At 39.6% G+C, this 12,454-nt stretch overlaps 1 protein-coding gene across 2 annotated transcripts in view; it reads left to right on the top strand.

Annotated features, from left to right (window-relative positions):
• The window catches only part of LRBA (LPS responsive beige-like anchor protein), a 619,335-nt gene that overhangs the window by 44,583 nt on the left and 562,298 nt on the right, over positions 1-12,454 (top strand). For both annotated transcript variants that reach the window (XM_063458500.1, XM_063458501.1), the window contains exons 2-5: positions 3,614-3,845; positions 7,140-7,240; positions 9,055-9,150; positions 10,141-10,262. In XM_063458500.1, the coding sequence (XP_063314570.1) occupies positions 3,614-3,845; positions 7,140-7,240; positions 9,055-9,150; positions 10,141-10,262 (551 nt within the window). The remainder of the gene's footprint in view (positions 1-3,613; positions 3,846-7,139; positions 7,241-9,054; positions 9,151-10,140; positions 10,263-12,454) is intronic.

Below are 12,454 nucleotides of genomic sequence, written 5' to 3'. Positions count from 1 at the left end.
GCTCAGCCTGGAGGTGTGTGGATGTCTCCTCTGTGGCTTTAATACGCCCGGTGAGCGTGAGCACGTCCTCTCGCAGGATCGCTAGATCTGCCTGGAATATCTTGCGAATGTCCCGGAGCAGTGTTTTTATGTCACCCTTTGTAGCTGGGATGTTGTTCTCCTCGTCGGAGGAGTCGTTATGTAGGCCCCCGGCCGGGGTGATCTCGTCTAGCGTGTCCAGAGAGGGATCCTCATCGGACGACGAGATCCCTGTTTGCTGGTCCGCCATCTTGGGCGCCATGCGCTGGAGGCCTCCCTGCATATAATCGCCGATATTTCGGGAACCTGAGGCCAGGGCTGTTTTGTTCTTCTTGGCCTGTTTCCCCATTATGTTGTGGGGGTGTATAGTCGCAAAACCGATGGTGTGACACCCTGTTTGCTGCGGTTATTTGGCTTAGTAGCACGGAGCTTCAGCTCTGCACGTCTGCTTGGTTTGCTGGTCGGCTCCGCCCTCCATGCTTATAGTTTTTGTACATATAAATGGGCATTTTCTGTAGTATGTACGCTGAAATGAATGACCTGATGGTACTCCTGTTTCTAATTCTGCTCACACAGTGACTGATTTCACCTTTTTCAAAATCTTCACAGCTATAAATCATTGTCTTTCTAATATTTCACACAATGCTATGGAACATGTTGCAGTCTACCAGAGAAAAGAAGAAAAACTCATCTTCTCAATCTGACTTTCTAGGAACATGTATTTTATTTTCATTGACACATTAATCTTCCAAAAGAGAATCTGGCATCACAGTGGAAGTATAAAGTGAAAAGTTATTCCTTTTTTTTTTTTTTTTAAGCTAGATATGGCACTGGAAACAAATATAAAAATGAAGTTTCAAAGTCTGGAATGGTCAAGGTCAGGATAATAGAAATACACAATATCAAGATATTATAATATTTAGTGCCAACAAATTCCGTAGCACTTTACAATGGGTCAAGGGGAACTAATGTGAATCAAGACAGAAACCATGATAGGGCACTCAATAAGGGCTCAAATTCACGTTAAATATGGTAACAATAGTTCTGAATGGTCTACATCTCTGCGACTCCAAAATGATGAATAATGGGGTAGCCTGGATGACGTCAATTTAAGGGCGGGCGTGTTGTCACAACATTTAGATACACAAAAGACGCTGGAAGAAACCAGCATGTATGGATTTAGGCCCACACAAACCAGGAGAGAAAGCTGTTCGCCTGGCCAAATGGTAATTCTACTATATTCACTGTTCAAGTAGTGCAGGTGAGTGGAGCATTTGGTCTTCACAGCCTAAGGGGAGCAGGACGGCGCGCAAAATGTTCGTCATGCACGTCCCAAGATAGGGAGCAGCGCAGGTGCCTGGAGCAGGCAAGTTCGTGATAACAATTTGGGGAAGGCCCTTCTCTATTCCAGCATGACTGTCCCCCGATGCATATAGCGAAGTCCATAAAGACATGGTTGGATGAGTTTTTGGTGTGAAAGAACTGACTGGCCAGCACAGAGCCCTGACCTCAACTCATTGAACACCTTTGGGATTAAAGGACCACTATAGTGTGAGGAAAACACACTCGTTTTCCTGGCACTATAGTGCCCTGAGAGTGCCCCCAACCTCAGGGTCCCCCTTCCGCCGAACTGGAGGGAGATGAAGGGGTTAAACACTTACCTGAGGGAACCCGGCGCTGGAGAAAGGCAAGTGTTTAACCCCTTCATCTCCATCCAGCCCTGAGGGTGGGGGCTCACTCAGTGCTGGAGACTCCTCCTTTACCCGTCATTGGCTGCATGCGCGGCAAGAGCCGCCCGCGCATTCAGCCAGTCCATAGGAAAGCATTCTCAATGCTTTCCTATGGACGCTGGCGTCTTCTCACTGTGAAAATAACAGTGAGAAGCGCGGAAGCGCCTCTAGCGGCTGTCAATGAGACAGCCACTAGAGGCTGGATTAACCCTAGTGTAAACAGCAGTTTATCTGAAACTGCTATGTTTACAGCAGGCAGGGTTAATCCTAGATGGACCTGGCACCCAGACCACTTCATTAACCCCTTAAGGACACATGACGTGTGACATGTCATGATTCCCTTTTTATTCCAGAAGCTTGGTCCTTAAGGGGTTAAGCTGAAGTGGTCTGGGTGCCTATAGTGGTCCTTTAACTGGAACAGAGATTGTGAACCAGGCTTTCTCGTCCAACGTCAGTGTCTGAAATCTCAAATGGGATAAAATTCACACAGAAACACTCTGAAATCTTGTGGATAAGCCTTCCCAGAAGCAGTGGTGTATTTTAGTTTTGCACTGCCCTGGGCATGACTAACCCTGGCACTCCCTTAATCTAAATTTGCCCCAAGCCTTCCTGTCAAGGCCACACTTCCTCCTATTTTAATACTATTTTAATACTATTTTTAAAGGGAAACTATAGTGCCAGAGAAGCAAAGCTGTTTCCCTGGCACTATAGTTCCCTATAGTGCCTCCCTCAGCACTGAAGGGGTTAAACCCCTTTGGTCACTTACCTGAATCCAGCGCCGATGTCACTCGGCGCTGGGTCAAGCTCCTCCTCCTGCACTTGCTTTAGGCTTCCCCATAGGAAAGAATTGATACAATGCTTTCCTATGGGGATTTAGCAGGTGCCTGATGTCTAAATGCACAGCGTGAGGACGTCCAGCTTCAGTTAGGCAACTTTTGGTCACCTAACCAACCTGAAGTCCGTCTGGTAGACAGTCGATAGAGATGGAGTTAACCCCCTAAAGGTAATTGTTGCATTTTCTGAGAAACTGCAATAATTTCACTTGCATGGTTAAAGAAATTGGGACACTGCACCCTGACCACTTCATTGAGCTGAAGTGGTTTGGGCTCCTATAGTGTCCCTTTAACCCCATAAGGACCAAACTTCTGGAATAAAAGGGAATCATGACATGTCACAGGTCATGTGTCCTTAAAGTTAAGCACACACACTGGCAGATACACACTGATCTGACACACATTTATTGACACGCATTGGCAGATACACACTGACTGCTTTATCAATACAACTAATGGTAAGCACCCCCAAAAATTGCATTATACTTATTTAAAGAGACATTACAAACCTCAAGACCATTTCATCTTAATAATGTGGTCTGTTTAACCCTGCAATCTTAAATGGTGTCATTGAGACGTGTATGTGTATTAATAATCATCCCATGAACCCAGTCAATTACTCAAGTTATTGTGTGGTCAGAAATCTAACTACAGAAACACACGAACATACATATATTATTTATATACGTGTGTTTCTGTAGTTACATTATTTGGCCACAAAGTAACTTGAGTATTTGACTGGGTTAATGGCTTAGGCCGGGTAATGGCCACATTATTTCAAATACTTTACTTTATTGGCTTTATCCACTTCACGAGAAGCCTGCTCTCACAATGTTTAAACCATGAAAACAGAAAAAAGGTGTACTTTTTGTCTTAGATTTTCCATTTGTGTCAGACTTGTATAGCAAAGTTTATAAACCCTGCATAAAATTTAGCTCATACATTTTACAAGCTAGCAGTCTCGTTTTCATCAGTCTTGTATACAGCTGTCAATGCCTGAAAGTGATCCTAAAGTGGTCTTTATTTTTACAGCTTGTTGGTGGACAATTTGACCTGGAGATGAATTTCATCATTCAAGAAGGAGAGAGCATTTTCTGCATGATTGAACTGCTGGACAAATGTGATGTCACCTGCCAAGCAGAAATCTGGAGCATCTTCACTGCCATCTTGAAGAAAAGTACCCGCAATTTATTGGTGTGCACAGACGTTGGCTTGGTGGAGCAAGTACTGAAGAGAATTGATAAAGTTGACAGCATGATTGCAGGCAAGTGATGCATTTTTTTTTTTAGTAAAATGGCACTCCTGAAGGCATTGATGGCTTACAGTGAATTTACTAATTTAATAATTAAAAGTGAATTTCAAATTTTAGGACAGAGTAGCTGAATTGAAATAGCTGACTTAAAGGCATAGGTGACATACATTTTTTTTCAGATATTCAGATATATATTGGCTATTTTTAACTTAAAGGAACATGCATCACTTCGATGCAGCTAGCTCATTCAACAGCTTTAAATGAGATAATTACTTTTCACATCCATTCCAGGGAGTACACTAGGCTAACAAATCCGTGTGCTATCTTTAGAAATGCTGGAAAAGGGGCATCAGGCATGCCTGACAGATTAACAAATGTGCAGTTGGAAGATCTCTTCACCTTGCAACATCCTGACTGTTGGTGAAGAGATGCAGTGTGATCATGTAGAATGGACTCCGGTTGTCTTGTTTCTCTATGCTGCTTCTACACAATAATGCTCTATTTCTGTAATTAGTGGACTGGTTTAACCCCTTAAGGACCAAACTTCTGGAATAAAAGGGAATCATGACGTGTCACACATGTCATGTGTCCTTAAGGGGTTAAAACTGAGATAGATGGGTCAGTGGGTAAATAAATATTTTACCACTTGCAAATTTTGTATTTTTTGTATTTTTTTACGCATGTACAGTCTTGCTGTAAAGAACATATATTAACTCACAATCTGCAAGGATCTTTACTAACACTGTTAATTGTTAAAACCGTAATTAGCCCTTCACGGACAAAGCTTCAGAAGCTTGTCTTACACTTAAGGACACAAGCAATGTTATAAATATATAAATGTTATAAATTTGCATCTTTCTTATTTATTGCATTGTGTATTAGCATGTGGTGGTACTCGTCTCCAAGATACCACAAATAAGCCTAAGTGTATCAGAGGCTTGGAAGCTGTTTAGCGTCCGTAGTCCTGGTCTTTTAGCCAAATTTACTAATACTAAGTAAAAATTCATTAGTATTGGTAAATTCTGCCCCTATTCGCTATACCTTGAGTAGGGGCATGTCTAGTAAACAGTGAAAATGGTGGACGAAGACCCTATTCTCCTCCCCCTGTCCCCCACCCATGAGCGGCAGGTGGGGGCCCTATATAACAATAAGGGACACACACACATATTGTCCACCGGCCCCCACCTTTGAATGGCGGGTGGGAACACTAAATGGAAATGTAAACCCCCCTCCCCAGGTGACTAGGGTACCCGGGGGGGAGGGGGAAGGCAAAATTAAAAAGGGTCTTTGGGGCATTTTAGGGCTTTATAGTTGCTCACATATTTAAATTGTCAAATTAATGCCATTTAAAATGAACACCATGGAGACTCACGTGATATATTGATATATTTTATTGCCGTTTTTTTTTCTACATTTTTTGCCTACATTTAGTATTTTGGTACTTATTTTTTTGTTTTTAAGTATTGTATGTCCCCCCTGTAATAAAATTATCTTAACAGTACTCATAACATCTCCTGAGTAGAATAAAACCCCATATGTATATCTTTGCAAAGTAACAATCTAAATCTCTAATTCTAAACCAAATCCTAATCTCAAATCTATACCTACATATAATCATAAACCTCACCCCAATCCTAAACCATGTTTTAATCTCATGCCTAACCCCAATTATAACCTTAATCCTAACCATAGCACTGGTGTCAAGATTCCCTCTGCGGAGATCAACAGAGGAATTCCCTTGCTGAGTTCAGCAAAGGGATTCTCTAACTAATCCTAATCCCAATCTAAAACCTAATTCCAATGCTACAATTAATTCTAAACCTTATTTTAAACATAAATTTATTAAGAAGCCTAATCCGTATTCTCAACTAAATCTTAATTTTAATATTTTATATCAATACTGATATTAGTGGAGGTATTCAAAGCTAAAACAGTGGTACGCTGCTGCCATCTATTGGCTGATTTTAGTATTGGTCTCCTGTCTCTAATACTGAAAATAACATGCACAATTGTAAATTGCCCACTTTGTAAGTTCGGAATGGCTTTGGAGCATGAAGGGTGGCCATCCAGGGCCTGGCTGTCTCTCAAGCACCATATCCAGTAAGAGAGTGACTGTAGACAAGCTTGATCATCTCTATGTATATAAAGGACTATGTGCTGACTTTCAGCACTGCAGCTCGTCAAAAAGTATGGGGCCACTAAAAATGGCCCCAACTGACAGAGGGGAGCTCCAGGTATCTGTTAAGAACTAGGTTTCCTGGTGTCAGCAGGGATTAAACTCTGCTGTTTATGGTGATTTAAATCTTACTCTGAGCTCTGCATGCAGCTCACCTATCAGACTGTGGCTGCTAAAAATGGCTACTCACACTGTATTGTAACAATGGTGATCTAAAAGGACAATCCAGATTCTTAAAGCACTTGCGTGATGAAAAGCTTTGGGTGTGAAATGTCCCAAATATGTGTAATTTATTATTTTTTTTTTAACCATTTTGAAAGTGCAGCTTTCAAAAGAAATTGACACTTTTATAAATTAATCTGGTTAAACCCCCTTGGATTTTAAACACACAACAGGTTCTGCTACTTCTTTGTTTGGTTAGCTCAGTGGAGCCAAACTCAAGAGGCAGCAATTGCCCAGAGCACCAGTCTTGCAAAGACTTCCTAGTGAGCTGCATTGGGAAGTCTGTGATTCTACAGCCACAGAAAGTCTGTGAAAGGTTAGAAGGGAGGGTTTGCAAATGCTTCAGACAAGATGTCTGCAGCTTTTGCAAGCTGTTTTTAGATATACATTCAATGATGCATGCAGGTTTTCATTTGGGAGATCTACTAAATGGTGGTTAATTTTTGGGGGGGCAGTGGAGTGTCCCTTTAAATCCCCATTTAACCCCTTAAGGACCAAACTTCTGGAATAAAAGGGAATCATGACATGTCACACATGTCATGTGTCCTTAAGGGGTTAAGTGCCTGTTTGCAATTTGAGGTCTAATTCTGGCCCCAGCTGACAGAGGAGCCCAAGTAATCAAATGGTACCTGGGGTTCCCAGTTACTAGCAGGGAAGCTGTCCCTGTTGGTAAACTACTGCATGATGGAATATTTGCATCCTTAAGGGATTAATGAAGAATAGTTTTCCATGATAGTTCATCATTTTCCAAAATATTAATTTAGTTTGACTGTTTAGAATTGTACTTGGATATCTTGTACAGATACCATTTGACTATTGTGGTCCTATAGAACATTGTTATTCACTTAGCATTGTCCTTATGTAGTAAACATAAGTCATTACTGCCTGTGTTTTTTTATTTTTTTCAGATTTGCTGGTTGACATGTTGGGTGTTCTGGCCAGCTACAGTATCACTGTCCGAGAACTCAAATTATTTTTTAGCAAACTTCAAGGAGAAAAAGGGCAATGGGTAAGAGTACCTTTCCTTTTTATAAGTGTGCAATTAAAGTAACTTTTCATACTCCTCCCCTATACTTTTATATTGTGTAGACTAGGTTTTATTTTGCTACTGTCAATTTACCAGTGTTAAAGGTACCTTCTAATAGGCCAATAAATTGATAATCACAGAAAATAGCATCATAATATGTTCCTCATTTTAAGGTCATACAGAATTTCTTTCAAACTGTTTGTTTTTAACCTTCTTGAGTATGGTTAACTAATAGGATAATATTTTGTTTTTATGCATTTTAATTTAGTCCTGCACCAGTGCTTTGTGGACGATGCCATAACCTATATTTCGATTCTAAAATGTATTCTGAATCTCCAACCTCATGCTCAATTCCTTTGCAAGCTTTATCACTGATGGCAAAGCAGAGGCTATTGAAAATGGTCTTATCACTGTTTGTAAACCAGCTCAGTGATGGTCCTTTAACCCAGGGGGAAATGTCAAATATTCTCTATAACACAAATATCAGTAAAAGTTGGGTCTCCTTGTCCAGCCCTAATAAAATGTTTGAACTTTCTTGATTTTTTTCCCCTCCCCATAGTTTTATTTTTTATATTACATATTATTAAGACTGAACCTTTGTGTTATAGTCATGCATGGTATTGTTAAAGGACACACCTGTATGTGAAGTGATATTCTGTAATTTCTCCTTTAGTCTAGTACAGTACATTAAGGATGAGCAGATGTTTTCTGTTCAATTCATGAGGGACAGTTTTCCTTCTAAGGTGTGACTAAGGATCTAATTTACAGCATATGTCTCTGGAGACAAAGAATGCAAATATATGCTTGTTTTTCCTCCCCTTTCTGTTTTTCCATTCCTTCCTTCCTAACGTTCAAGGTTAACTGGTTTGTTAGTCTGTGGCAAAATATGTGGCATTGTGGTTTTTTTTTGTTTTTTTTTCGCGCTTATCTAAATTTTGTGTAATATTCTATAGATCTCGTTGGGTAGACTAGGGATTGATCAGCCCACTGTTTTTTTTTTTTTTTTGTCCTGTTAGAATTACTAGATCACATTACGACTTTGAAAGAAGACACCATGTCACTGTCACTTTGTATGCAACAGCTGATTTATTTATTTATGTAAAGTCTGCATTGAATTATGTTCACTAATCTAAGACACTGTTAAAAATGTTTTCAAAAATATCACATGTAGGGAAACTATAACCCAAACAACTCTGTTTAAGTCAAGGGACTTAAATATCGTTAATGAATAATTTGTGTTCTAGTGGAAGACACTCAATAACACAGGCATGGCTGGGAGATCAAAATATACTGAGGGGAATCTTAGAACTCCTGAGGATTTGAGTGCTAAGTCGGCAGTATTCATTAAAGGTTGTTTGGCTCTCTTACTATTGCTTCAGGGACAGTACTTGTATGACATTGTCATGCTTAACTAATTTTTGCAGTGTGCACTGTACACGTATTTTATATTGTGCTAAGGATGCATCAAAATCTAAAAAAAAAGTCTCATGCAAAAAATTTATGGGATATTGAAGTCAAATGCTAGTGGTAATTAAAACTTCTTGGAGTATGGACTTCATATAGCTATAATGTCCATTTCTGCCGCACATTCTTTCACTGAATTAGTTACCTAAACCATTGACTGCAGCAATATCATGCAACAGGTAAAAAGTGCTCATAATGTGTTATAGAAGCACTTTCCCAGAAAACACTTGACCTTCACTGTATGGGCAATTCCAGGGGAAACGTTATTTGTATAGACTAGCTCATTTCTGGGACTCTAGATATTTGTATTCTTATAATATTTTTCTTTGCAGCCTCCGCACGCGGGTAAATTATTGTCTGTGTTAAAGCACATGCCTCATAAGTATGGCCCTGATGCCTTCTTCAACTTTCCAGGGAAAAGTGCTGCAGTAAGTAACATACTCTGTTCTCTGAAGCATGGAATTAGCTATCCATCTTTTATAAAATAAATTGCAAAATGCTTTCATTCAAATGCATACTCACAAGGGGTGAATTTCTACGGCTACATTTTCACTGGCCAAGGGCACGTGGTGGGTGGAAATTCTGAGCCCTCCTTATGAGTACACAAAATTAAACCCTGTGCTCCTTTTTTTTTTTTTTTTAATATTTATTTATTTTTTGAATACATTTTTTTTATTTTTTTTACCTGGGCGCTGTTTTAAATCCCTATGCACAATTAAAATTGCTACTCCATTGCCTATTAAAGTAGAAACTCAACTGCCCCATCAAGGCAATCCTCTTTTATTCCTACACTAATAATTCACATTGCTACTTTCAGCTAAAAGGTGAAATCTCTAAGGAGGCAGAAAGGGGGTGGTGTTATAAACACCTGCACACTTATGAACCGTTTAATAGGGTACACATCGGCTAGACGGCAGCACTGTAGCATGACTGTGTAATACAACAGCAAAAACACAAAATGGAAGCCCCGTCCCCACTCACACTACGCCTGGGCAGCAGCAACAGCTACAGTATACATCAGCCCAACTACAAAGAACATATGTTTCTGCTCCTACAAGTCCTGCATGCTTGAACCTTTGTGGCGATAAATACAAAATATTTATCGTTGCAAAGGCTCAAGCATGCAGGACTTGTAGGAGCAGAAGCATACATAAAATATTTATAAATATTCACCCTCTGGTGAATACTTTTTGTATTTTGACCTAATAAATGTTACGCACGGTTTGCCTTCTGTATGTCTGTCTGCATCCATTTTTTAAAAAATTTTTTTTTTTGAGGTGACTAAAGCCACAATTTGGTATGCGTAAGCTTTCATTTATATTTTGTGCTTATTTTGCCATTTCCATGGCATCAATAAGAGTAATATTTGTGTTGCATGTACGCTGTATATTCCACTTAAAATTGTTTTTACTTTGCAGGCCATAGCCTTACCCCCAATAGCCAAATGGCCATATCAGAATGGTTTTACATTTCACACCTGGCTAAGGCTGGATCCACTAAACAACATAAACGTGGACACGGCCAAACCTTATTTGTATTGGTAAGTACGGATTAATATTTATTTATTTATTTTTAAATCTCTATGCCAAGACATCATCATTCCACTGGTTTTCAGTGTGTACTTTTTTGATCATTTGTTTTTAGCAAAATCAAGACATTCTTAGCAACTTTTTATATAAGCTATAATTGCCAAACATGTGATTTGGTGGACTTTGCACAGTCTTTTTTATTATAATTTTTTGCTGTTTGATTTGTATGTTGCAATGTATGCAATTAATCTGAAACATTAGAGATACAACAGATTGTGGTGTAACATTATACTGGAGCATTTTAGTGTTAAAAAAATATCTAGTATATTCAGACATACATGGAGCATGCATACGCTACAATTGCTATGTTTTTTTTTTTTTAAACTCAAGTTCTATTTTTGTTTCTTAAAATGTGTATAGGCTTTCTGAAAGGTACAGTTGCAAGAAAAAGTATGTGAACCCTTTGGAATGATATGGATATCTGCACAAATTGGTCATAAAATGTGATCTGATCATCTAAGTCACCACAATAGACATTACAGTCTGCTTAACCCCTTAAGGACTGAGCCAAATGTACACGTTGTAAACAAAACTTAAACAAAACCTGGCATTTGCGCTATGTCTGTCCAACCGTAATTCACCTCTTTCATATTAAATGCACCCCCCCTTGTTATATATCATTTTATTCAGGGGAAATAGGGCTTTCATTTGATATCAAATATTTAGCTATGAAACATAATTTAATATGAAAAAATGGGAGAAAATAAGACATTTTATTTTTTTAGTTCTACATGACAGTTTAACTGTCAATGTCATAATACTGTTTGCTGAATACAAATGTGTATTTTATTGCAGTAAAAGCAAAGTCTCACGTGTAAAACAGTACCCCCTATGTACAGGTTTTATGGTGTTTTGGGAAGTTACAGGGTCAAATATAGCACGTTAAATTTGAAATTGAAATTCGCCAGATTTGTTATGTTGCCTTTGGGACTGTATAGTAGCCCAGGAATTAAATTTACTAATATATATATATATGATCTAAGTATATTATTTTTCTTTTATTTTTTTTTACACTGATTAATTTAATTTGATTTGATTTCCAGCCAGCAGGGGGACAACTGTCATTACAGTTAGTCCCCCTGCTGGCAATGCAGCAGCCAGCTAACCCGGCCATGTGATTGTGAGGTCCTCGCAAGGACCTCACTCTCACATGGCCGGGGGGGCTGCTGGAGGACGGACGTGCCGCGGGTTGCTCCCTGGGAGTCCCCCCTACCGCGATCGCTGGCGTGGGATCGCCGGCGACCGGGTTAAGTAAAAAAACAAAACCAGAGGGCGTACTATTACGCCCCGCGGCGTTTAGAGCCGCTTAAAATAGGGCGTAATAGTACGCCCTCCGGTCTTAAAGGTTTAAACTAATAACACACAAAGAATGAAATGTTGCCATGTTTTTATTGAACACACCATGTAAACATTCACAGTGCAGGTGGAAAAAGTATGTGAACCCCTAGACTAATCACATCTCCAAGAGCTAATTGGAGTGAGATGTCAGCCAACTGCAGTCCAATCAATGAGATGAGATTGGAGGTATTGGTTACAGCTGCCCTGCCCTATAAAAAAACACACCAGTTCTGGGTTTGCTTTTCACAAGAAGCATTGCCTGATGTGAATGATGCCTCGCACAAAAGAGCTCTCAGAAGACCTACGATTAAGAATTGTTGACTTGCATAAAGCTGGAAAGGGTTATAAAAGTATCTCCAAAAGCCTTGCTGTTCATCAGTCCACAGTAAGACAAATTGTCTATAAATGGAGAAAGTTCAGCACTGCTGCTACTCTCCCTAGGAGTAGCCGTCCTGTAAAGATGACTGCAAGAGCACAGCGCAGACTGCTCAATGAGGTGAAGAAGAATCCTAGAGTGTCAGCTAAAGACTTACAAAAGTCACTGGGAAATGCTAACATCCCTGTTAGCGAATCTACAATACGTAAAACACTAAACAAGAATGGATTTCATGGGAGGATACCACAGAGGATAGCCACTGCTATCCAAACAAAACATTGCTGCACGTTTACAGTTTTCACAAGAGCACCTGGATGTTCCACAGCAGTACTGGCAAAATATTCTGTGGACAGATGAAACCAAAGTTGAGTTGTTTGGAAGAAACACAACACTATGTGTGGCGAAAAAGAGGCACAGCACACCAACATC

This window comes from Pelobates fuscus, chromosome 6 (genome assembly GCF_036172605.1).
Source record: "Pelobates fuscus isolate aPelFus1 chromosome 6, aPelFus1.pri, whole genome shotgun sequence".
In the NCBI taxonomy this organism is placed as follows: Eukaryota; Metazoa; Chordata; class Amphibia; order Anura; family Pelobatidae; genus Pelobates; species Pelobates fuscus.
This window is presented reverse-complemented; position numbering and strand designations above follow the sequence as displayed.